The sequence below is a fragment of the Cygnus atratus genome, chromosome 1 (assembly GCF_013377495.2).
Source record: "Cygnus atratus isolate AKBS03 ecotype Queensland, Australia chromosome 1, CAtr_DNAZoo_HiC_assembly, whole genome shotgun sequence".
Classification (NCBI taxonomy): Eukaryota; Metazoa; Chordata; class Aves; order Anseriformes; family Anatidae; genus Cygnus; species Cygnus atratus.
The window spans coordinates 35,717,576-35,743,254 of NC_066362.1; the positions used below are offsets into that span (position 1 = coordinate 35,717,576).

The following is a 25,679-nucleotide window of genomic DNA, read 5'->3' on the forward strand; positions in this document are numbered from 1 at the left end:
TCAGCAAACATGAAAATTTTCTTAGTACAGCTAATTGCTTTTAATATATATTTTATGTACAGAGAAAGTAACACAAATATAAAACTAGGCAAAGAATAGTGCACTTGAAACATTTGCAATTTCAGCAATTGTGAATTATCGACTTGTGAAATATATGCAGTATATATAATGTGATCAAATACACTCACACAACACCATTGCGTGCATTTTTTGGACTAAAATACAACTTCATTGTCATATACCTTCACCCATAACTGCTGAGAACTGTTGTCATATTCATGTCAAAACGACAGCCTGCTAAATAAAAGCCCTTCCACCGTGCTGTCCTTTTGGTTCTAGTGTTTTGGACACCACCAACAAAATACTAGAACACATTGCTCTCCCGGAGAGCAGAAAATGCTGACAAGAAATGTAGAGAAAAGAGCTATGATTTTCTTTTGTGACAACAAAAAAGCATTTTTTTCTTTTAAGTTTTTATTTTTAAGCCATATTCTTCGTTCTTCTTTGCCCGGAATAGTCAGTGATACATCTGGCAGCTCCTGAAGCAAATGATGTGTTGTATATGGCCTTATCTGTCTCTAGCTCTATTAATTTCTGCTGCCATTACTGAGAGAGGCATGGGGCCAGCACCAATCTCAGCGAAAGCCATAGTTGCAGCCCCTTGTTTTTCTCCTCGAGCAATTAGGAAAGCAATCTTGGTTGTCTGACTTTGGGGGAGGAAGGGCAAAAAAGAAACGTGCTGCTGAGGTTCCTGCCATGCATGTGCCCCACTGCTCTGTAGGGCCAGCTGGAACCGCACCTGGAGTCCTGCGCAGCGCCAGGGGAACGACTGGATTTCGGGACCCAGACAGCTGAGGAAAATGGAGCAGATGGGTAGAACAGAGGGAGAGCATCATGCAGATGCCCCCTGAACACCAGAAGGTCTCTTTTTGGTTTCACTACTCTAAATGCAGAACACCTGAGAGAGATCCTCAGGACTTTGAAAACTCAGCAGAAATTACTCAAGGAGCTTCAAAATCCGGTCCCCAGGTAAAGCACAGTCTCCACAGAAAGACACAACAGGATTATTTAGAAGCTGTAGGAGCTGTGTTTGGTTTGGCATGCATTGTACTGAAGACAAGCACACTTTGAATGCTTGATTGTAAATGTGATGTGGTGACTTTATTGCAGTTTACCGCTGTTTTCACAGCCTACATTGTCATGACCTGCCACAAATAAATAAATAACATTGACAATTTTTACATATTTCCAGAAGATTTGCAAGCTTGATTCCCAAATCTGTGTCTTGGAATGTACTGATTCTGCAGCCATTACCAAAGAGCAACATCCCCCCAAATTTACGGAGCTATTTTGCTTAAAGAACAAATGTGGCTCAATTCTAGCTGTCTTTGTGAACAAACAAGGAAAAGATATGATTCTTTCTCACAAAGCAAGCATTTCTGGTAGTCAAGATGAGTTTTCTTGGTGTGTCTGTAACAGTGCTGAGCTAGTCATAGCTTACCATACTAATTTATCAAAATATTTTTTAATAGTTAAAGAAATTAAAGGTAGGTGCAACAATACAAACAAAAATGCCATATAACTTCCACCAACATGAAGGGAAGAAGAAATGTCACCCTAAAAATCAAACTCCACAATCCACATGCAGACACTGACAGCAGTTACGGATTTTCCTTCACAAGGGCTGTTATATTTTGTCATTAAATGAGAATTGCTAACATTTTGAAATCGCTTTAATGGATAAAGCAGTATGGTCAATGCGATCCCCAATAATTTAGAGCCTGTCTAACCATGTTCCTTACCTGGTCAGTCAGGACTTTCTTCCAACTCCTTCCTGTTTGTGTTTAAGACTAAAGTGTGATCTTACTTCTATCATCTTCTTTCTCCGTGTAAGAAGTTATAGGCATTAATGCTAGAGAGCGGGGTTATCCCAAAGTATGTTAACTCTGCTATTTTTACTGCTTTGAGCAAGGAAACAATGCACTTATTTTAGAAAAAAAAATATGAATAATACATTCTATTTAGAAAAATAATTGCTTTATTATTGTCACGCCTTCCTGACGGGTTGCCCAAGTCCTAGATACCTTTCATACAATAATTTACAGGCTGCAGAATAGCTTATTGAGCAAGGCAGAACATTTCATCTTGGGGCCATCTCAGCTGTTCCTTGCTGCCACGACCAGCGCCCGTGGCCAGCTTGAGGTGCTCTGCCATAAACCTCCCGAGTGCTGCCACCGGGCTGTGGGGCCTGCCCGGTGTCTTCTCAGGTGGGAATGGGGATGAAGCTGGTCGACTTCGAGTGGGGTGACTCCCTCCAGGTGTTCAAGCTGTGGGTTGGGCTCCTGTTGTTGGTAAAAGAAGTCTGTCGCCTGCTGTTGCTGTTCGAATCTTCCTTACTCAGCGTTTGCTTCACTTTTTGGCAGCAAGGGAAGCTCTGTATGCAGTCTTGCAGGAGATGCCCGCTGAAGAACATGTAGATCCATGGGTTACAGCAACTGTTCAGGCTGGCCAAGAGAGCAGTGACTGTAGTAGCAGTGTTTTCAGAGTCTGGGGGGGAAAGAAAGGGGTTTAATCATCAAAGGAGCATGCTCAGCCTTCAGTCAATTGCTTTACTAACTCTTTTTTTCTTTTCTTTTTCAGTTGCTGAATAATCCCAGTCCTACAAGGTAGTGTACTGACTTCAGCAACGGTATTTGAAACAAATAAGGGTATAATCAGGAAAGTTCCTACTTATGCTAAGCTCCCATTGAAGTCAATGGGAATTTGTCTGAACAGACTTCAGGAACCCGTGACAGAAGTATGGGGCAATCCAGCACAGCCCGCAGGCACGGAATAATGCATTAGCCCTTTTCCACTGGTGTTTATCCATGTGTTGATAAGTCTGTGCTTATATTTTAATAACAGACTTACTTTTTTACAGTTTTTAATCAGATTTTTGCTTTAAAAAACGGTTACCTTGGGAAGCAACAGCAAATTTCCCACAGCTTTCTCACTGCTTTCAGTAACACGGGGTTTTGCTGGATACATTCGCACACTGAAATTTGTTCAGAGGTTGAACAAATGTTACCGAAAGAACAAATGGAAGTTAGCACTATGCCGCTGAACAGTTATGCTGTTCTAGTTTTGCTAATTAGTTAAATTATCGAGTACTGTAAATATATGGTCGAATCAATTGTTAGTGCCCTCTCTTTGTAAAGACTGAAGCACCACAGAAGTACAATTGCTGTGCTATACAGTTTCATGAGATTTAAAGAATCTCTTCAAACAAACCCACCAAATACCCTTATGTTCAAACAGCCTTGCATTTCTTTTTATGACTGTTGAGGTATGTAAGTAAATAAATAAATATCTGCTTGTCTACTGCAAGCGTTTATTTCTCTGTACAAACCTGCACCCTAGGCTTGACTTTAGTTCCGTATTAGGGGCAATCAACGATCTCACTACATAAGTGATAATTTGGGGATATTTAAAAAAATAACAAGAAACTATGACTTCCAGCGTTTTGGTTTGCATCTTCCTCATTATGAAGAACCTGGGTGTATGTTGCCACGCTGCCTGTCATGCCTCACGCAACACTTCGAAGCTCACCAACTATTTCCAGCAGGGTTTAACAGAGGGTCGGGCATCCCCGAACCAGTCCCCACCGTGCCGCGGCAGCCGGTGGCTGGCAGAAGGAGATGCTCGGGGGCGCCGGCCCCGTCGGGGTGTGCCGGAGCAGGGAGTGGGACGGCCGGGGGGGCACCCTGGGGGCAGGTGCCCGGCTCCCCCCTCCAAAGCCCGGGCGGTGCCGGCAGGGACAGCCCCGGGGGCTGCAGCAGGGACAGCTCCGGGGGTCGGGGCCGTTCTCGGGACGGCTGAGCCCGGGTCGGGACGGCTGAGCCCGGGTCCCCCCCTCGCCCCCCGCCGCCACCTACCGAGCCAGGGGAAGCGCTGGTCCCAGACGGACCACATCTGGATGGTGAAGAAGGGCGCCCAGCAGACGACGTACGCCGAGACGATGACGAAGGTCATCTTGACGGTGCGGATCTTGGCTCGGGAGATGCTCCTGACGCTGCTGACACAGGGGGCGAGCAGCAGCCCCCGCCGCGGGGCCGGGGCTCCCCCCCCGCCGCCGCCGCCGCCCGCCCGCCGCCCGCCGCCCGCCGCCCGCCCCGGCCGCGCCTTGCCGCGGGCGTTGCGCCAGATGTGGTAGCAGATGAAGCCGTAGCAGGTGGCGAGGATGAGGACGGGCGCGACGAAGATGCCGCCCGTGATCCAGGTGACATAGGCGCGGGGCCCCCAGGGCATGATGAAGTGCGCCCAGCAGTCGTAGACCCGCGAGCCGCGCTCCACCTCGCTGAGGGAGAAGATGAAGTACTGCGGGGTGCTGAGCAGCAGGCTGAGCGCCCAGGCGGCCGCGATCATGCCGTAGGAGCGCTTGGTGGGCTGCTGCAGCGTCTTCAGCGGGTGGCACACGGCGATGTAGCGGTCGGCGGTCATGGCCACCAGCATGTACGCCGAGGCGAACATGCCGAAGACCTGCAGGTGCTTGACGACCCGGCAGAGCCCGTCGGGGCCGTGGAAGCGGTGCGTGACCTCCCAGCAGAGCTGCGGCAGCACCTGGAAGAAGGCCACCACCAGGTCGGCCAGGCTGAGGTGCCGGATGAAGAGGTGCATGCGGGACGCCTTGCGCGGCGTGCGGCGCAGCGCCAGCAGCACGCTGCCGTTGCCCACCACCGCCACGGCGAAGGTGACGGCCAGCACGGCGATCTCCAGCTTGGCCAGCTCCTCGTCGCGCCCGAACGGGTCCCAGCCGCCCAGGCTGCCGTTGGGGGACCCCGACCAAGCCTCCTCGGGGCTCGGGCTGCTGCCGCTGCTGCCGCTGCTGCTCCCTCCGCCGCCCTCCGCCGCCCGCCACCGGCTGCCGTTGCCGGGGGGGGAGCCCCCAGCCCGCGGGGACCCGGCGCCGCCCGCGAGGCGCATGGAGGGGGCTGCGCCGCCCGGCACGGCACGGCCCGGCCCGGCACGGCCCTCGCTGCCCGCCCAGCGGCTCCGGCGGCGCGGAGCCGAGCGGGGGCCCGGGGCCTTTATCCCCCGCGGCGGGAGGCGAGGCGAGGCGGCAGCCGCCGTGCCAGTGGCTGCCCGCCGCCTGACGCCAGCCCCCCGCCGTCCCGCCCCGCCTCGGCCCCGCCGACAGCCCGCGGGCAGGCCCGGGGGGACGGGGGACGGCCGGCAGAGTCCGGGAGGGAGGCGGGGATCCTTCCTCCCCCGGGAGGGAAGCAGGGGGGCTTCCTCGACGGCAGCCGTCCCGCAGGGCAGCCCGCTCCGGCAGGCAGAGCGGTCGGCGTGAGCTTCCCTCTAAGGAGGCCCTCGGAAAAACCCGCCCGAAAACGCAAAATACACTCAAAACAAACAAACAAACAAAAAACAAAAAACAAAAAACAAAACCTGCGGCACAGAAAATGTGGCAAAGTTCTCAGTAAACCTCCTTCTTTAAAGGTGCCGTTCTTCCAAAGCCCCTTATTTATTTATTTATTTACTTATTTATTTATTTTGTGAACAGCTCAGGGCACTATTCACGGCTTGGTGCGCATTCCCTGCTGCACTGTGAACGTTACCAGCGGTACCGGTAAGGATCCATTCATTCCAAACCCGGTTTCTGGGCTGTGCTGTTGTGGAGTCAAACTACTTTACATTATGGAGTCAAAAACTTTGTTAGTCAAACTCACATTCACACATGGCGTCCCAGCTTTACAACAGCAGCTCCAGGACATCACCTTAGCTGTACATTGTATTACACCCAGGAAACCTTATGAACCACACTGCACATTAACGTGTGTGATTGCAGGTCTCAGGTCAACTACAGGGGGAATTCAATGTCCCGTACCACAAATCTCACAACACACAGCTACCAAGTGCTCCTTCACGTCTGCAGCTTCATGCCCTGCCATAAGAACTGCAGGCAGGTCCTTGCCTGTACCTCCAGCAGGCTTTACAGGAGCTGGACACTGCATAAATGAATGTTGTGATCAGGGAAATTGCGCTAACAGTTTTTCTGCTGTGCAAACCACGTAAGTATCATAAAGCTCTGTTCACTACTGGGTATGCCATTTCTATAACAGAACAGGTGAAAGCTTCAGGTGTGACAGACATCCCTACAACAGCCAGACAATAAAACAAGGGTGGTTGTGCTAGTTCTGAGTACTGAGAGTTTGTCAAGCCCACGTCTTCTCAGACAGGTCCCTCCCCAGCCCAAATTCATTTCATCTGGGCAGTGCTAGTAAGAATGTTTCCAGAGGAAAAGGCTGAAAACTTGCCTCAGCATCACTGCACAAGGCTGCGCTTAGTGACCGTGGGCAAGGTTAACATGGAATGGATACTGATTTTTGCTGTCTGTCAGACAGAAGTGACCTGAGGCTAGTTATTATACTTTCTTTCCCCAAATTAGTCAAGAATAATGTTTTTATAGGTAATATATCTAACCAGGCTGTTGCAAATTTGTTTCTTTCTACTGATCTAGGTAATTCTGCTGAGGGGTTTATTTATATTTAGTACTGCAAAAATGTCCTCCTGCTCCAAATATTAAGTATATTCAGGGCTCCTGAGGTTTCTATACTAGTGTAATCGGGGTCTAGACTGCTTTTGCTTACTGAATTTTAACAGTATCTGTGTGTAGACCGAAGTCTTAGATAAAATGCCGGTGTTCAAATTAAACAAGAAATCGGTGTACTTTTCAGTCAAAGTAGATACCCTTTATTAAGCTGAAGCCAAGTAACGCTCCCCTATCTGACCAGGCAAGGAGAGAGTTCCTCCGCCCACAGAAAGCTGTAACATGGGGAGCAACTTGGGAAAAAACAGCTAACAGAAAACTTGTAGAATACCCTTCTAAAAAGAAAAAAATATATATATCGTTGGGAAGACTGCTAGAGGAAATAAAGATCTTAACCTTGTGATTCACCTGGAGCTCAGCTTGGGACTGAAGACTCAGGAAAGAAAATTGAGGTTGCCCTTACAGGAAGCTTTCATTTGTTCTATGCATGCACCTTTCTACAAAAATGTCTAAAGATGGCGAGGATTTCTGGCTTACTCTCTGCTGGCATACAGGTTTCCGTAAAAATGCGGTTGCCAGACGTCTTTCAGTATCTTGAATTCATTAATGACTGAATGGCTTATATAAAATACTCCAAAACGTAATTGGAACAGGACCTGGTTTGCTGCCAAATGTAGCTGTTTTCTGTTCATGTGTTGTGGTGGTGGTGGTGACTTTTGCTGCCTTTTGACAGTCCTAGGCTCTTCTTCCAGGGCTGAAAAACAATGCTTCGAGCAAGCCAAAGTCTCAGGATTTTAATCCTTGGGCATTGGTGATGATTTGTATTTTTAAGCTAAGTTTTTCACCAAAATTTAAGGCGGGTTCAGCGTAATCTTTTTCAGGAAAACTGGCAGTTTTGAATTGTAGCTGCTCATAGTCAAAACAGAATTGTCTGCCAGGTTTGTAAAGAGTTGCTCAATTCATTAGAGTTGCAAAGAAGCAATATAAGCAAAAAAAAAAAAAAAAAAAAAAAAGATCAAGCTCCTCATGCAGGATCAGGGTTAAGGCACTGCTAAAAAAAAAGGAGTCCTGGTTGTTTGTAGAGGACTCAGCCATCCCGTTAAATAGCATGTAAAGCCTCTTCATAGATACAAAGAGTTGTCCCCTGTCATCTGCCTCCACGTCCTAAGCATCCGTAGTGCTCTTTTACACAGGCACAGCTTAGTAACTGAGGCTCTTTGTGATAGCCCTTCCCAAAGCCACAAGATGTAAGTGCTGCAGACCCAACCTTTAAAATCAGAGTGATGGAAACTGAGCATGGGAGAAAGCCTGTATGGTAGGCGAGGGACTGCTGAAAGCTGGGGGCACCAGGGATGCTCCATCCATTCACCATCCACAGGAAGGAGACATCACCCGAGGGCAGACAGGACATGTACATCTAGCTACAAAGGCTGGAGCTCTCCTAGACTTCTACAGAAAAACTGGAATAGGGAAAAGAAAGCTTCCTACTGCCTTATAGATGCTTCCAAGGTGGGGTGGCTTCTCAGCCAGAGCTGTTAGACAGCTGTGTGATATGGGACTCAAAGCAGCCTCCCAAAAACGTGCCATGTTTGTAACATGAGTTAGTCTAGCTTGTCAGTTACCAGAGCCAAACTAAGAGGAGAGTTGCCCTTCAAAACAGAACAGAAGTCTGAATTCATGGTTCTGGGAAGTTTGTTGTACCAGACTGAGAAACGAGTAAGACTGAGGACAAACTCCCTCTCTGGAAAACATGGAAAAAACCCACCACAGTAGACAGGCCTTCAGGAGTAGCTCTCAGGATTCAGTTTGCAAAGGCCCATTTCATTGTCTGGAAATGTCTAAAAGTGGCCAGGAAACACAGAACCTTAAGATTACGCTCCAGTCTGTCTGTCTGTCTATCTATTGTTTGTTAATTGAAACCACATCCAGATCCAAATTATAATATTTTTGCAGACATGAAATTGTGCCTGGTTATCTCTGTCGTATTGTTTCTCTCTTTCCACAAGGGAGGTTGAGTGTGGCACTCAAAGTAGCATTTCAGAGCAGCCCATACAGCTAAACATCACCTGCAGAACCAGCGAGTTGCCCTCCCTGCTCTCTTTGCCTCCTTCATTACAGTCTTGCTGACCTGGCTGATAGCAATCAGGATCCTTGGGAGTCAGAGAGTTCAGCCATTCCCTACAGAAATGTTCATCCAGCAGCTCCCTGGCCTGTCCGGATATCAGGGTCGGACAGGAAAGGGGCATCTGGGGGCTCAATGAGCCTTTGCATGTTTATAATGAATCACCAGAAAATCCTAGTGCAAGCATTTGCCTTTCCCCACTGTGTCACATCGTTCAGACTTTCAGCACGTCCAAGGCATAACAAGAGCAATTTGAGACAGTTTAAGTAGACCCTCAGGCAACAATCTCTCCTGTAATCTGAAGGATTAAATTCATAGGGGCATAAATCCACTGAATCATTCGATGCTGTCATTGGCAGAAAAGGAAAATTTAAAACTGAGTTTTCTCATGTTCCCTAAGCGTCTACCTTGTGAAGTGGTATAATCTCAGGCTTTCCAAACCTGAAAGAGAATTAATATACATTTTGCACTTTCACAGATACCACATCAGAGTTTTTGCTTTAAGCGCATAATCAGTAGTTTTATCTCTCAGTTCTCTTATTTCAGAGAAGTTAAAGGCTCTTGTTGACGATCTTTCATACGCCTTGAGCCAGTTTTTAAATTACTCCTATCTAAAGTTTCATAAAACATATGCTTCAGGTCTCCAACAGGTCTGATAAATGCTTCCATCTGTAACCCACTATTTGTAACACTGTTTTAACACCTACCTTATGCTTTTTTACGCCTTTTATAAACTTTGATGCATCTAGGGGCAATTTAATAATGATTTCTGTGTTCTCTTCTAGTTAACATACACCAAGTCAAGCTAAGGGAAAACATTTTATAAAGTTTGGTGGCAAGAGTAATCAGTAAAAGTGAAGTGAAATGAATGTTCTTGGGTTTTCATGTGGTTTCTTAAAAAACACTCTATGTACTGAGATGTGGTTCTCAAAAACATACTAGTAAAAATTATCTTCAGGCATTTAATATAGCAGGAAGGAATACAGACGATCTATGCATGGCACAGTATTTCAGAGGGATTTAACTGCAACTGACAATGACACTATCAACTGATTCTAGGAAACAGCCCAAAATATTTGTGTAGAAGCTAGTCCTTGTACAGAATAGCCTTATTTATCCCAGTACTATGCCAAGAACTGAAAGCTTATGTTATTTGAGGGTAGGCTGGCAGAGTGTTACTGCTTCTTGATTGTAATTGAAAGACAGAGGCACTTAACATGTATGGAATAAATTGAATAATGCTTCTGTTTATGCCAATGTACATTTTAGTAGCTCTCCTTAAGAAACACGTTCTAAAGCATTCCAAAATTAACTGGTTTTGAAACTGTGTATGTCAGCAGCCATGTGGTGATCATTTGGAAGAATTTGCTGATATGGGATATTGGCGATCGATGCAGGATACTAATGCAACTCTTAAAGTAAAGAAAACACCGCTCCAGTTTTCTGTACTGAAAATACTGTCGTAGCTGCATTCTCACAGGCTTGGTAGCTCAGGACAAGAGGAGGTCCAAATTCCAGCTAGTCTTATGGATGCTTACGGGGCATTCATTTTTCCGGTTTCTGCAGAACTACCCTCTATGGGATGGTCCTCTTACTGTGAGCCACAATCTGGAATGGAACTCACTACAACTGTTTTTGTCAAAATGCACTTTCAGTAGAATACCAGTTTGCCAAAACTTCAGTTTTTCAGGGCAGCCTGTATACTGGCTTTGGTAGGAACCTTTTCCTCATTCCAGCTCACATTACTGGTGAAAATGTCAAAGGTTGATGGAGAAGGAAAGAAATATTGATATGCCCCAGGGGTAATTTTTAATTATGCCCATATTGCAGGTGGAATTTTCCAAAGCTACTGTATTGGCATGGTGCTTTGCATCACCGACTGAGGAAGCCTCTAGGGAGGAGCAGGATGCACAGTCCATCTGGCTGAGTCGAACTCACACTTGATGTTATCCAGGTTTCCATCATGGCGATCGCTGTGCCTCAGAGCAGGTCACTAAAAAAAGGGCTCCAGTCCGTGACTGCCACAGAACTACACAAAACTTTGATAACTGAATGGACGTGCAAATGCTTCTTCAAATCCAAACAGATCTAAAAAGCCCTTTAACCTGAGCTGTAGCACGTACCATGTTCAGCACGCAGAAGAAGCAAATAGCACATTCCCTAGTTGCTTCCAGTGTGTTTTCACTTATCACATCTGCTGTCCCTATCCAAGCCAGCAACAGGCTGGCAATGCAGACAGCATAGTCTCTCCTCTGCTCAGGCCTCTCAAGAGATAATAAAAACAAGAATGATACTGGGGAGTGGAGAGAAGGATTAGGCATTGAATGTCATTGTCAAAAGAGAGGAAAGCTGAAATACAAGGTGGGGAGGTTACTGGATTTCTGAGCAGTGTGGGAATGTGAAAGGGGGATGCAGACAGGGTGAGGAGCACCAGGCGCTGGCACAGCAGAGAAGCCCCAGCACCTTGAACTTAGTTTCTCACACTGGCGACATAGGTTTGGGGGCTGGAGAACGCTGGAAAAAGCAGAGAGGAAAAGGGGCAATGACGAATGCAATTTAAATGGTGCATTGAGTATCTTGGCTGTTGTTTTCTGGTTTTTGTTTGTTTGTTTGTTTTAATTTTATTATTATTATTATTTGCTTGTTTGCTTGTTGATTTTTTGTTTCTAGGTGCCTATGGGTAAAGAATGACACTCAACAGTTGTAGGTGAATCTATGGCAAGATTTCTGTGTAGGTATTTACCATTTGCAACTTAAATTGTACCATGACAAGTACTTCGATGGGGAGAGTTTCCTGATGTTAATTACTACAGATTAATGTCCCTGTGGGGTATTCTTACTGTAAACTTTAAATAAGCATGGTTTAGCATTTGCACTCCAGACAAGCTGTCTGCCTCGCGGTTTTAAGCAGTCTCTCCTTGCACTTCCCTCATCTTCATATGTACCAACTCTGTATCATGTAACATTTCACTTGTTCCTTTTGTGAACAAAGGAAAATCTGCATGCTTCTAGGAGAAAGAAGAATAACAAAGCAAGAAATTTTAGGGAATACGAAGTGTTAAAAGAACAGGTAGCGTATCAAGAGAGGAAAAGCACTCCATGAGATACAGCCAAGCTCTAAGCCAAAGTGTGCAATTTTGTGTCCAGTGGATAAACATTTTTCAATGGTTTCTTGGTAAGTTTTGGCATTACATTGTCAATAGCAGGATTAGTAATCCATGTGAAATGACTTGTCTGGACTACAGAAAATAGGTTTTTAATTTTATTTTTCTGCCAGCTATACAGGGAGGAACACAGGTGCTTGGAGTAGAGTAGCTAGATGCAGGTCACATACAGAGTGTGCAGATGAGTACAGGAAATTTTAAACAGAATTCTAGAGTTAGAGGCCAGCACACAGAGATTTACTGAATTTTTCTTAGGCTTCTAGGAGGATTTGTATTTGGACCTTTTTAAAGGCAAAAGAGAAAAATCTTTAATTGCATTTGCTGAAACCACAAATGAAATCTTCCTAGAACTGATCCTAGAACTGGTGGAAGGTTTCTATCAGTCTTTGTTCCCAGTGTCCTCCCATGAGTGTCTTCAGTATCATTTATTGAAGAGCAAATGACACTATTTCATACTGCTTGTGATTTTCTCTGAATCCTTTCCTATTGGTATGAAAATCACAGTGTTACACACTTAATCTAAGGAAGTCCTGGGAATTACCAGGAGAGAATGAATAATGAAGATTGTAGTTCATGTACAAATACATGAACTAGTAATGATGTTGTTCATAATTAACCTTCAAACATTGTACAAGTTAATTTCAATACATTATAACCACAGGATTAGCAGTAAAATATCTGACCTCTTTGTGCTCAAGTTCTTGGTGAGGTCAGAGCATGAATAAATTAAACAAGCCAAATGAAAGAAAAAAAAATTAACCTTACAGACTTCACATTTAAATCATCTACTGTTACTTTATTTCAGTCCTTCTGTCTTCTGTCTACAACATTACAAGCCATTTAGACTTTATTTTTAACACTTATGTGAGAATCTTGATTTTCTCCCCTTCTTTCAACCTGAATAATATGGGTCACCTCTATCTTATTATCTCAAGTGAGTTCAGTGAAATGTTTGTTCCTGTTTTGAACAACTCAGCATCCTTCATCCCCTTCTGTCATTGCCACTGTCACTGTCACCACCATCACCATTATGAGAGGTGATCCAGGTAAAGAAGGTGATGTGATCTTCCCTGGGAGGCTGACTTTTTTATTTTGAGGCTGCTGGAGTTCTTTTCCACAGAACACTTCTGTTCTCCATCCTACTGCCAGTAAAGTGATTCAACTGCCTATTCTGTTTATAGTTACTGTTAACATTTATAATCTATTCCTTTTTAATATTCACATTGATTTGTACTAGTATTACTTAAGTATTAATTCTTGAATCGACTAAGATGAGTATGCTGCCATTTTCAGTCCTTGGACATGGTACAATATCTTTAGCTCTTGTTGGAGTACAGCTCCTACTTGTGTGTGGCTCAGTGTAGAACCCTTTTAATAGAGCCTTTCCTTCTGGTGCTTCATTATTTCCTGGTGCATAACAACAATTTCAGAATTACAGAACTAGCAGACACCATAGCAGCAGAAATCAGCAGCTTTGTAAAGAAGTCTGTTCTGGCCCACTCCCTAGAGAAACTAAAAACTTTTAGGTAGCTACAAAAGATGACAAAAACCAGCAAGTGGCAAAGAAAAGTTGCTTAAAACGGGTTTTCAAGAAATGTCAAGTTGTCACCTTATGCAGTAAAGCAATAAGATAACCATGATCCAAATTAATTTTGGGTTAGTATAGCAAAAGAATCTAGCACATCAAGTGATTAAATTATTTAAATTTATATCCTGTTGGCTTATGATTAGTGAAGGGCTTTAGAAGATTTTTATGCTTTTTAACTGGGAATTGTTGTAGCTTTAAGCCCTGAAAAGGAAGTCTTCGATAGCTCTCCGAAGTTAGCAGAGCCAAATCTGGCAAACTGAAGACCTGAGAGCTGCTAAGGCAAGAGGTACAGATACATTTACCCGGTAATTGTATAAAGAGGATTGACAAATCAACTCACAAGTTATTAGGTATATGCAACAAGTTCAGGAATTAAAAAAAAAAAAAAAAAAAAAAAGGTCAAGAAATCATAATCCCAAGTCCAGGAAGTCTTCTATGGCTTATGAGACAGTCCAGTGTTGCCTCAGTCATTGACACCCACGAATACTAGCTTGGAAAACGAGACTATATTGCATAATGCCTTCTTAGCAATCAAGTAAAGTTCATCTAAAAAGAGGGACATTTTTCTTTTTCCGACAGATTTTTGTTATTTATTTTTGTTATTATATAAATAAAATATAATAAAATATAAAATATTTGTTATTTTATAAAAGTTTTTTTTGTTTTTTTAAATAACTACATTGCAAGATTGTGATTTAGGTAGCTACATCAGCTACCTAAACTAAAGAGTACTTCTGAAGCTCTGAAAGGGTGTATATGGTGTGTTCACACATACAGTTTGGGAAAAACTCTCATTAGAAAGGACCTGGGACGTCTTGGTTATTCTGTGGTATTGATATCAGACCATGTGCCATTTAGTAGGAAACATAAGCTCTTGGCATTCTTCCAGCTTCATATTTCTACAATCCTGTAGTAAAATATTCTGAAGCGTGGACATTAAAATATCTGCTCCTTCATGGTTTTTGATTGCTTATTTTATTCCAAGTAATTACAAAAAGTTTTAGCTGTTTATTGTACTAGAACAAGCTAAGTATTGGCAAGGAAATGTTTCCTTTTCCCATAAAACTCATTGACATATACACACTTTAAAACTCAGCTTTTATGAAACATTTTGCTGTTACTTTTCATGGTATGTTTAGAAAAACATATTAGCAGGGAACATTGGTTCCATAAAAATATGTGAGATCTTTATTTGCAAATTGAATTCAACCTACAAATAGTAGGCCATAAACCAGTTACATTTGATCTTATACAAGAGGCATATCCTGCTCTTTATCTTTTTTTTTTTTTTTTTTAAGAGAATATAATATGAATAGGGAATGAATAAATGCTTTAGAAAAGTCTTAAGATTTTAAAAGACTATAGGGATAAAGTTTTTTACCAAACTCTAAGAGATGAAAGCCAGAGCGCATTTTCAAAGGCTCTAAAAACTTGGAGCAACTCAAGTTTAAAATTCTGAGATCTCGATTACTCATGAGAGATCATTCTGAGTTTACTATACTTCTAGTATAGGTAGAAATGTTTCACACACTTAAAACAGAATTTTCGGTTTTAATGATTTCCAGTGGAACTTTAAAAGACTGGAACAGGGAAAATGCTAAGCTTAAGGCATCCTTTTATTTTCTTGTTGAAATGTTAAAAGTAATATAACAATTAAATTGCAGAAAAATTACAAGTCTGGTGAATATATAGTAACAAACTGCATATTCATGAGCTGAAGGTATTCACATGGAGGTACTGAACTACTGAAAAAGGACGAAAAGGGACTTTTTTTTTTTTAATAAACCAAGCTATAAGATCAATATAAACTTCCAATTCCCAAAATATTGTGGGAAGAAAAAGTACAGAATCTCCAGGGCTAAAAAAGTGGTTCTTCATTACACTTTCTCCTCTCCACTCAGCATGTTTCTACAAGGAAGACAGGAAAAGAAGAGAGGACAACTGCAAAGCATCAAGATGAAATGAATACTTAGGCTGACACTGTTTCTGCAGCTCAAAGGTATCAGTTAGACTGCAACTTCTCACATGAGCTTGCAACAACACAGCACAGAGGTTAGGTTAAAGATCTTCCTTTAGTGATTGTAGTATGACATAAAAGATGCCTCTCTAATTTAAGCATGAACAGAAATGTTCATTAACAAAATTCTGTTTTGAAAGTTGACATGAACTAACCTCAGCAGAAATTCTTAACAACTATTAATTTGCTGAATAAACTTTTTGAATGTCTCCTTTGGAGAGACTGACTTAAACAGTTCCACAGATGCTTTGGAGAGCACTGCTTATAACTAGCAAAGTGACAGGCATGTCCCTGAATAGACATTCAGAGAGGTCATTAGTATTTGGTCTGCTCTCTCTTACTTCTCTGGCTGCTGCTGCTGCATGTGCTTTGAATAGGATTACTTTGCACTGCATTAACACATCCCCGCCTGCCTGCTGGCCTTAATACAATTCCTATTGAAATCAACTCCAGATAAATTCAGAATGTGCCAGAATGTGCTTAGTCTTCACAAATTTTAGCTTCTTTGATTATGCTGTAGATGTTCTTTTAAGATGACAGATAGCCAAATTAGTATTGCCTTGTAGATTAATTAAGCAATACCGCCCTTCACAGCATTATTATTTACTTTTCTTTTGTGCACTTCAGCTCATCAATATGCAAGATTTTTGATTTTGAAATGTATCATGGAAAAACATGGCCTGGTTGCTCCGTATGAAGAGGAAAATTCTCTCTCAGGTTTCTGTTACCAGGTTCTCTTAGTAACAAAAGCATTTTTCTGAAAGGATTTGGTTTATCTGCAGAATGGGGCTATTTATTCTCTAGTAGAAGTAAAAACAGATAAAAATTATGTTGGAGTATACAGATCTCTTTAGACTTTCTGGAACCAAATGATAAGACAATCCCCAAAGAACTGTCGTGCATCTTGCACATTGCAATGAAAAAAGCAGATATGCAAGGGCACAGAAAGAAACAGAATGATTTTTAATATAAGTTAAAGTCTTGGTGGTTTTGTTTCATTTCCCAGAATGGGAATTAATTTTTTGGAAATGCATTGGGGTCTTTGGATACAAAGTGAGCACTGGCGTAATAGATGATTGTACAAGACACAGTGCTAGGCAGACTGACCCATTCCAAGTATGTGCCTTCTAATATTTTCAAAGAAATATTGTAGATTTTCTTGTGATACTGCATCCAATTGTTATGTATGGGAACTCTTCTGAATATTTATTTCCTCAAACAAAATTAATAAATATGTCCAATCATCCTGCAATATACATGCAGCATTTTCCTCTTTCTTTTCTTGCATAGATTTCCTGTCTTCTTTCTGTTTTTGTTAAAAAAAAAAAAAAAAAAAAAAGCCTTGGAGCAATTGTTATGTGCATTGCAGCTGCCACAGAAGCAGCCTCACTGCATGCCTGCAATTTGCAGAAGCATATGTAGATTGACCAAGAGCTTTGAATTGTTTTCTCTTGTTTATCATTTGTCCCCTGATTCAGGAAGGCACTGGGACAGCTATGTAAATACTCTTGTAGAAAAGAGATGCTTTTGTAAGTTAGGAATTCTGATAGCAAACCCCTACATAAAGGCTGCTTATTTCTAAACCAACACTATATGCTAGGTATGAAGCACTGTAGAGATGAGAAAAATCACTTAGAGAGATGTGAACTATTTGCCAGAATAACACATGCCTAGCATCTTGGGGACTGACTAAATTTAGAGATATAATGTCCTAATTCCTTTCTTCTGCCTGATACAGTAGCTCAAATGTCAATTATATAAGCAAGTGAAATATGGCCTGTTTGTAAAGTACAGTTTGAAAAGTCCAAGCTTTGATTTACAAATAAAAATTTCATAGATCTTGTGGGTTTGAGATTATGTTCTATTCAGGCACGGAATTTACCTAATAAACTGAGTCTGGAGACAGTATGTGGCACTGAATTTGAGAGAAAAGCGTTTCTATTTAAAGATTCCAAATCTAAAGCCCAATTATGACATTAAGGGTCAGTATGCAAGTATTTCACTGTTTATCATTTTAATAAGCGATAACAAGCTGTTTCTAGTTAAATCCATTTTAGGAAGGGAATGAACAGTGAAGGAAATGCAGGAGTGACAGGAGAGGAGACAAGAAACAGGCAAGAGGTAGGCAATGAGAACAGGGGAAATGAGGGAAGATGAAACACAAATGGAGGACATTACCCATAATGAAATAGTTGTGCTTTTGTAGATGTAATGGTCAGAGGTTACAGGAGAGGCAATATTTGCAGGTGATATCATTACTAATGATTTATAACGGTTTAATAAAATGTATTAGCTTTGTCTATAAATGGGGCCTCTGACAACCATCAGAAGTAGCTGAAAGTCTTCTGTCAGAAAATTTGACTGGCTTGGGAATTTGTCTATTTGTTTTTGTTTTCTTTTGTTAAAAGTGTATTAAGAAAATATTCACTTTTTTTTTTTTCAGGATTGTGTGGAAAATCCTTAATCCTAAACCCCTCAAACTTTACATTTTCCTGTAAAAAGCTTACTATGAAAAACACTGCTAGCAACAAAAAAATCACTGAAAATTAATATCCCATTTTGCCTAATAATACATGTAATTTCTCATTGAGTGCCATCAAATGTGACAATATTTATTAAACAAAATTTTCAAAAAATCAGCAACTAACATCATTGAGTGAATGGAGATCATTTTCTACCCAAAAGACTGCCCCGACTCACACCACCCACCTTCTCTTCTTATTGCCTAACTGCTGTACTAATTTGTGAGTATTTCCTAACACCACTTCTGAAGACAAAGAGAAAATGACATAGGGGAAAGTGGACTGCACTAAACAGAGCCATGACAGGGATCACACTGTCAGGAGCTGCACTGCAGCTTTACAATCTCTTTGAGAAACTACAGAAGATGAAGCAGCAGTTGCTGGAGAGTATCTCAAACAGCAACCAGATATGCCATCAAGATGCTGTCCCCAGCACACATAGGGAACAAACACAGATGGGTATATGCATCTCACAAAAAAGATGGATCCCATTAGGACCACCTCCTTTGCTCAGGGTTACCCCAAAGTCAGGAGGTTTCTTAGAACCTCTTCTCCAGTCATAGGAGTGGATCTTCTCAGCATCAGACATGCTCCTGTGTTACCATGCTCCAAGGCATAACTTGGAAAGAGAAGATGGGCAGGAACTTGTTAGGGACTGCAGTGTTGACTAGGGTTGTGATGGCCACAGATGGCTTCACAGTGATGTCTGTTGCTGAGATAAGGGAGGAAAGTAAGGCCAGAATAGGCACGCAGGGCCTGGAAAGCGTTAGTGATGCTTCTGCTGTGAGGTACTTGCACTGGCTGTACAGGCATTAGGGGCAACGGATGCAGTGGCTATAGCATGTCTGTCCCCAAGCATCTGTGTCCAGCTGCCCAGATCTCCATCCCACTGAGACCCTGCAGGGTGCAGGGCCCAATATCATTGTCCATGTGGCCTGGGCTCAGAACTTTATAGGACTTTTTCCAGGGTTGCTTACAAGTAGACACGTAGCTTGGTTGCAGCCACCTTTGTTTGGGAGCAGCAACTTTCAGTATATGGACACAGGCCAAGCTGTACCTCTCGGCCAAATGGTCAGAAACCAGTGCCACGCTCCTTCTGGTTACTAGTGTAGGTATAGACATTGTTCCCTTGCACACAGCCAAGCTGATATGTGAAAGAATCACCCTCCACTAGACCACCCAGCTGATTTTAGCTTTTCTCGACATGTTGCATTGCTCCATCTCTCTCTGTGTGGGCCTTTGAGCTTGTGCTGCTGACTCATTTCTGTCATCAGCCATGGAAAAACGTGGCGTCGAACTTCTCAACACCTTTGGCCCTTCTTCAGGAGTTGCAAGGGGTTAAAATAGCTTTTTTTTTTTTTTTTAGCAACTGTGGCCTCCGCTCTGTATCCCATGTCAGAGTAGAGCATGGAAAGTGACAGCAATGCATCTACAGACAGCATTGCACTACTATAGCAACAATCAAAGCAGAAAGCATTACCTTACACTAGATCACCCTTTCAGATCCTATGAAAAGCAAGGAAGAACAGGGAGAAAAGGAAATTCTTTGTGAATGGCAGGTGAGGGTCGAGAGTACAGGCACACAAAGAGCACCCACACACTTTTTTTCAAGTTTTTTTCTCCTCTTCTACTTGACACATTGATCATGGAAATGTGTACAGGGCTCAGCTCGCAGGGAGCAACTCTGCTAGATCAGAGGGGAAATACTTATTCCAAGAACACATTTCATCTCCTTCCTTTGCTGTTCAGGTAGGGTTATGATAGCTTCTCAGCTAGCTTTAAAATTAGCTGAAATTCTTCAAGTCAGTGCTATTTAAATTAAATTTAACGTTATCCTCCTGCACTGTGGAATAAAACAAGTATTTGTCAGTGTTCTAGGTAGAGAGGAGCTAAGATCAAATATGCCCTTTGGGTGTAGAAACCTCTTTCAACAACAATAAATACAGCAAATTCAATACTTGTCATGTACTAAATTCTTACACAGATTCCTTCTCTTTCAGTCAATTTCAACAGATTCACTGGCCCCCAAATGCTTTGTTATACAGACTGATAACTGCCACTGTAATGTAAAGCAGACCCATCCATTATCCAAATAACTTTACATACAAGCACTAATATTTTAATTCCCTTATTAGCATTCCAGGTCACCTTCATGTTCTACACGAGCACTCCCAACCCAAATTCCTGGGGACTGAGATGCACCTGCATTTTCTAGACTGTTAACACTTAATGCATGACTTACAAGATTTTAAGTGAAATTTCATATTAACAATACCAGAAATACAATGTTTTGTTACTGAAAGGCAGATTGTTTCACACATAAAAATTCTTAAATTTTCTTCCACTAAAGTTACAGTATTCCTTATATCTCCTATAACTGAAGTAACCTTCAGTTTTCTGCTATTAGAACATATTGAAAAAAATAAGAACTCCCTTCTTGTATTTATTTGGCCTCAAGCTCCTATATTCCCCTCTTCTGCCCATTCTTCTGCTGTCAGATGATATTATCAATTTTCCTCAGTTTGCATATTCTCAACACTTTCTTTGCAGATGGTAAATTTGATACTACACTTGTGGCATGAAGGACATTTTTTGTGTCTAAAGTAAAATATAGTTGTATGCTCTAAATGTTGCCAATATGCAATGACTCAAGAGAAAAGCATATTGTTGTTCCAAGGCTGAAGGTGCTTACGTTGGAGTTCAGAAAGGTGACTGAGAAAATGATGAGACCTGGTCATTGGAAGAAACAATTACATTGTACTTCTGTGAGAGTTTCCTGCTTGTATTTGACCTGACATTTCAGAAGAATGAACGTGCCCAGATTCCTACATGTACTGACCTGGCAGTGGCAGAAGCAAAACCAGCACACCATGGCTGTGTTTTTGAGGATGTGTGTGTATAACAGAGTGGTGTAAGATGCCTAGTTCACAAGGCAGCACTTTTCTATCAATGTGAGTGTTTGCAACACATCATAAATTACAACAGGGCAAGATAGGAAGACTACTTTGGTATAATATGACCCTAAGCAAGAAGTTATTATGCCAGGTAGTACTCCCTTGACTGTGCTGTAGGTGCAGTTATACACATGGTCACTTGGTCCTTTGTTATCAACAGAAGAAAGCAAGATACATATTTATATCACTATTCACTTCTGCTACAGTCATCACTTCTCTGTGCATTAGTTTCAACACGGATGGAAACCAAAACCAAATATGATTTAATAACTTGAAAAAATTCTGTGGGAAAGAAACTTTCAACAATTTACCAAAGGTCATGGGAATCTGGGGAGGTCTGTGCTGACTGCGAGCTAACCAATGCTATACCCATCTACAAAAAGCTCATGAGAGAAGACCCAGGAAACTACAGACCTGTTAGTCTAACCTCAGTACTGGGAAAAGCCATGGAGAAGATTATTCTGGGGGTTATTGAAAGTCAGTTAAAGAACAAAGCTATTACCAGGTATAGTCAACATGGATTCATCAAGAGAAAATCCTACCTTAGGAGTTTGATCTCCTTCCATGATAAGGTCATCTGCTTGGTGGATGAAGGGAAGGCAAAGGACATAATCTTTCTAGATTTCAGTAAGGCCTTTGATACTGTCCTAGATAGCAAACATGTCCTACATGTCCTTATGGACAAATTGTCCAGCAAGTTCATACTAAGCTTAGTGAAGAACTGGCTCAACAGTAAGTCTCAGAGGGTTGTAGGGAATGAGGCTGCATCTGGCTGGTGGACAGCCACCAGTGGTGTACCCCAGGGCTCAGTTCTAGGGCCAGTTCAGTTCGACATTTTTGCCGATGATCTGGATGCAGGACTGGAGTGCATCCTCTGGCTGGAGAGCAGCTCTGCAGAAAGGGATCTGGGGGTGCCGGTTGACAGCAGGTTCAGCATGAGCCAGCAGTGTGCCCCGGCAGTCAAGAGGGCAAACTGCATTTTGGGATGCCTTAAGTACAGCATAGCCAGCTGGTATAAAGATGTGATTCTCCTGCTATATTTAGCATTGGCCTGGCTTCACCTTGAATATTGCAGGTGGTTTTAGTCTCCACAATATAAAAGGATGTTAAACTCCTCAAAAGAATCCAGAGGAGGGCAATACAGCTGGTAAAAGGTCTGGAAGGCATGTCCTATGAGGAGAGGAGACACTTGGGTTGTCTAGTCTGTAGAAAAGAAAGCTAAGAGGTGACCTCAGTGTTCTCTACAACTTCCTGAGGAGGGGAAGCAGAGAGGGAGATGCTCATCTCTTCTCCCTGGTAACAGATGACAGGATGCATGGGAATGGCACAGAGCTGCACCAGGGGGGGTTCAGACTAGATATTATGAAAAATTTCTTCACCATGAAGGTGGTCACACACTAGAGCAGGCTTCCTAGACATGTGATGCCCCATGCCTAAAAGTGTTAAAGAGGCATTTGGACAATGCCCTCAATAACATGCTTTAACTTTGGGTTAGCCCTGAAGTGGTCAGGCAGTTGGTCTTGATGGCATTTGTAGTTCCCTCCCAACTGGACTATTCTAGTCTAGTCTAGTCTAGTCTAGTCTATGCTGTGCTATGCCCTTCTATTCTAAACTTCCTACCTAGAACATCATGCATATATCAATCTCCAGAAAAATGAAAAAAGATTGAAGAGAAGTTTGGAAATGAGGTGGCAGCCTAGACATCTGGCATAAAAACTCCAAGAGCCTTTTCTCCAGGCCACCTACTCCCTGTGCTGTCTACCAACAAAGCAGTTACTTGCTGACTTATTTTAGGAAGAAATATGCAAAAGCTAAATATATCTGAGTCATAACTGTTTATACTTGAAACACCTGCACAACTGGTTACAAAACAAATGTTCCCCATGAAACACACACAAAATATGTAGGAACCCGTGACATGGCACCAGGAGCTGCAATCTGGGGGTATTCTGAACTCAAGAAAACACTTTTTTTTTACCCTGAGTGTGGTCAAACAGGGAGGTTGTGGAGTCACCTTTGTTGTAGAAGTTCAAAACCTGACTGCACACAGCCTGGGCTAACACCTACAGTTCTTTTAAAAGAAAAATAGGTTCACACATCATGCGAAGTCTACCCACATATATCTTCCTGCATGAAAGTGCAAAAGGAGCTCATGCAGACCAACAATCTATGACTCCCAGGTAACTAACTGCACAGATTCTGGGGCATACTATAAAATAGGCTGAAATAACGTGGCCTTCTGCCTTGGCCTGCCTATTTATCTTACTGATTTTTCTCCTAGTTGCTAGTACAAAAATCCTGAGTATTAAAGACAATACAGCATCGTGTCACTACTGTAAATACTTCATGTGGGAAGTGTGTGCAGCTGCAGCACTGTGTGGCGTGGGGAGGAGGGACATGCTCACTCATGTTCTGCGTCAGAAAGAAAGCACAATCTTTCCCCAGTAACTATTTCTCATTTCCATTGTATGTGACTCAGACCTCTAAGAATTTTAGTTAAGGCTTGCAAATACCTTAAGCATAAGCTATAAAATAAACTGCTGTTGCTCTTCAAATACATGATGTTCTGAGTGTTCATCAGTCCTCACAATTCTGTCCTTCCTTTTCAGAATATTGAAAGTCTAAGGGAGCTTTTAATTCCTCTTCACAGCACTTGTAATGATAAATAGCCTGATATTCACAAAACACCCTGTCTGCACAAGCAGACAATTTACCTGCCACCCCTCAGCAGTATGAGGAATGTTGCTGTCTCAGAGGTGAGTGGCCCTTCCTCTGTAAGTGTAGTCCAGCTGCCTTTTGACTTCTAGGGTGGCCACGTCTGCCACTTTATGTGGGAAGAACCAAAACTTGGGACTGTATTTGGTATGGAATTTACCACCAAATAGTTTCTTTCAGTGCCTTTTATTTTTCTAAGACAGACACAGTTTCTGCAATGCTGCTCACGATTTCATAAATTTCGGTGATATCTCATCCCCCTGGATTGCTCTTTTCCTGGCAATTTGGTCATTCCTTGTACAAATCACATTCCATATTTTTGACTGATATTCTGGCCTGTCTCCGTAGCCTTTTGGTGTGTATCATACTTTCAGAAATGGAACAATAGAAATATAATGTAAAATTTCAAATTAGAGCACACCATCAATTTACACAGCTGAGCAACAGTTTTGCTCTGTTCCTTTTCTAATCACTCCTAACATTCAAGTGTTTTCTGACTGTTCCTGACTTATGCTAATAGTTTTCTGGAGCCACTGTAACTCCAAAACCTTGTTCCAGTTCACGGCCAACCACCATGTATGCAAATTCACAACTACTTTTCCTGTGTGCGGGAAATTTCTGAATTGCATCTGCCATTTTCTCATTCAGCCATTAAATCTCACACTGTTCTTCTGGAATTCCTCACACATAGCCCATCTCTGTGTAATGTCTCCAGCAGCCTTTTCCACCTGACTGCTTACACTTTCTTATGGATCACTGGGAATATCTAGGACAATAAAGGTACCAATGGGACTGTAATGGTAACTTACTGTGAAAATTGACCACTTATTCTGACACTCTAATTATTTTTAACCAAGCCCTTATCCATGTGAGAAACTCCCCTTTTGTTCCTCAGAAACTTAGTTTTAAACCCCTTTGGAAGCACAAATTGTCGCTCATTTCCTGACAGCCCCACAAGACAAAAAGGTCATTCAACAGAAACAGCAAAGGATATTTTCCCCCTGGATTTGTTTTTAGTCCAATCAATTTCATGCTGACTGTATTTTTTTTTTTCATGAATGCTAATGACAGCGTGTGTTGGGCACCTGCAGCTAATCCAGGAACAAGACCTTCCCTGAATGGCGTTGAAATGATTTCAGACCCATAGACATTTAACCTGGGAACTGTGAAATTGGACAAATCTATGTATAAACTATGAGACTACCAAGGGAACAGTGTGTTCACGGTAACATGTAGCAAATTCATGACATTCAGACACAACTTGCATAGGATGCTAAGACTGGGACTAGATGAGCAATGATAGGATATTACGAGGTACCTCCATCCCCAACCCCTACGTCTGTTTCTAACCACTGCCAGCAGCACCTGGAGGGAGCTGTCAGAAGGGTCTTTGGGATCTCTCTGTGTGGGCACTTAGCCCCTTTAAGGTCAGCCCAGGGATCCAAGAGCCCAGCATGCACCAGATCAGTGGCTGAATACCAGGATCTGGAAAGACTTCAGATCCTCAAGACCTCAGTAGGAAGGACGGGGCCTGCAGTCTGTGGCCAGAAAGACATTGCAGGCCACAGTTTCTGCTGTGTGAGAGGGAGGCAGAACAGCTTGGGTGCATGGGGAAGTTGGCCATTGAAAGTAGACACAGCATTTGTCAAGTCCTCTGTGGGGGCTGGACCAGATCTGCCCTGCCCCATGGAAGGTGAATTGAAGTAAATGGCAGGGAATGCAGAACGATCATCTTTTCTGAGCTTTATTCCTACCACTTTTCCTCCAGAAAAACTAATTGCTGAATCTGAAGCACACAGATCCCTGTCCTCCTACCGCTTATGCATAGCAGTACCCAAATGACTAAAATGAAGCAAAGTATAAGCACATGCACAAGTCATGCAGTTTATCAGCAGACAGATGTTCAGTGGTTCCTGAACTGATGCTGCTTGGGGCAGTACTGGTGTGGGTGTGCAGGGGACTGGAAAGAACAGAAGCGTTTCTTTGGAATATTCTTATGTCAACTGCCTTATCTTCTGCCTGATTATTATGCCATTCACCATCTCAGTAACACAAATGTCATTTTTAC

At 42.6% G+C, this 25,679-nt stretch overlaps 1 protein-coding gene across 1 annotated transcript; it reads right to left on the minus strand.

Moving 5' to 3' along the window:
* Positions 1-2,263: 2,263 nt before the first annotated feature.
* On the minus strand, positions 2,264-4,962 carry AVPR1A (arginine vasopressin receptor 1A). The gene is made up of 2 exons (XM_035544178.1): positions 3,915-4,962; positions 2,264-2,547 (listed from the first exon to the last, which is right to left on the minus strand). Exons 1-2 carry the CDS (start codon positions 4,960-4,962, stop codon positions 2,264-2,266), a joined length of 1,332 nt encoding a protein of 443 aa, XP_035400071.1.
* Positions 4,963-25,679: the final 20,717 nt, after the last annotated feature.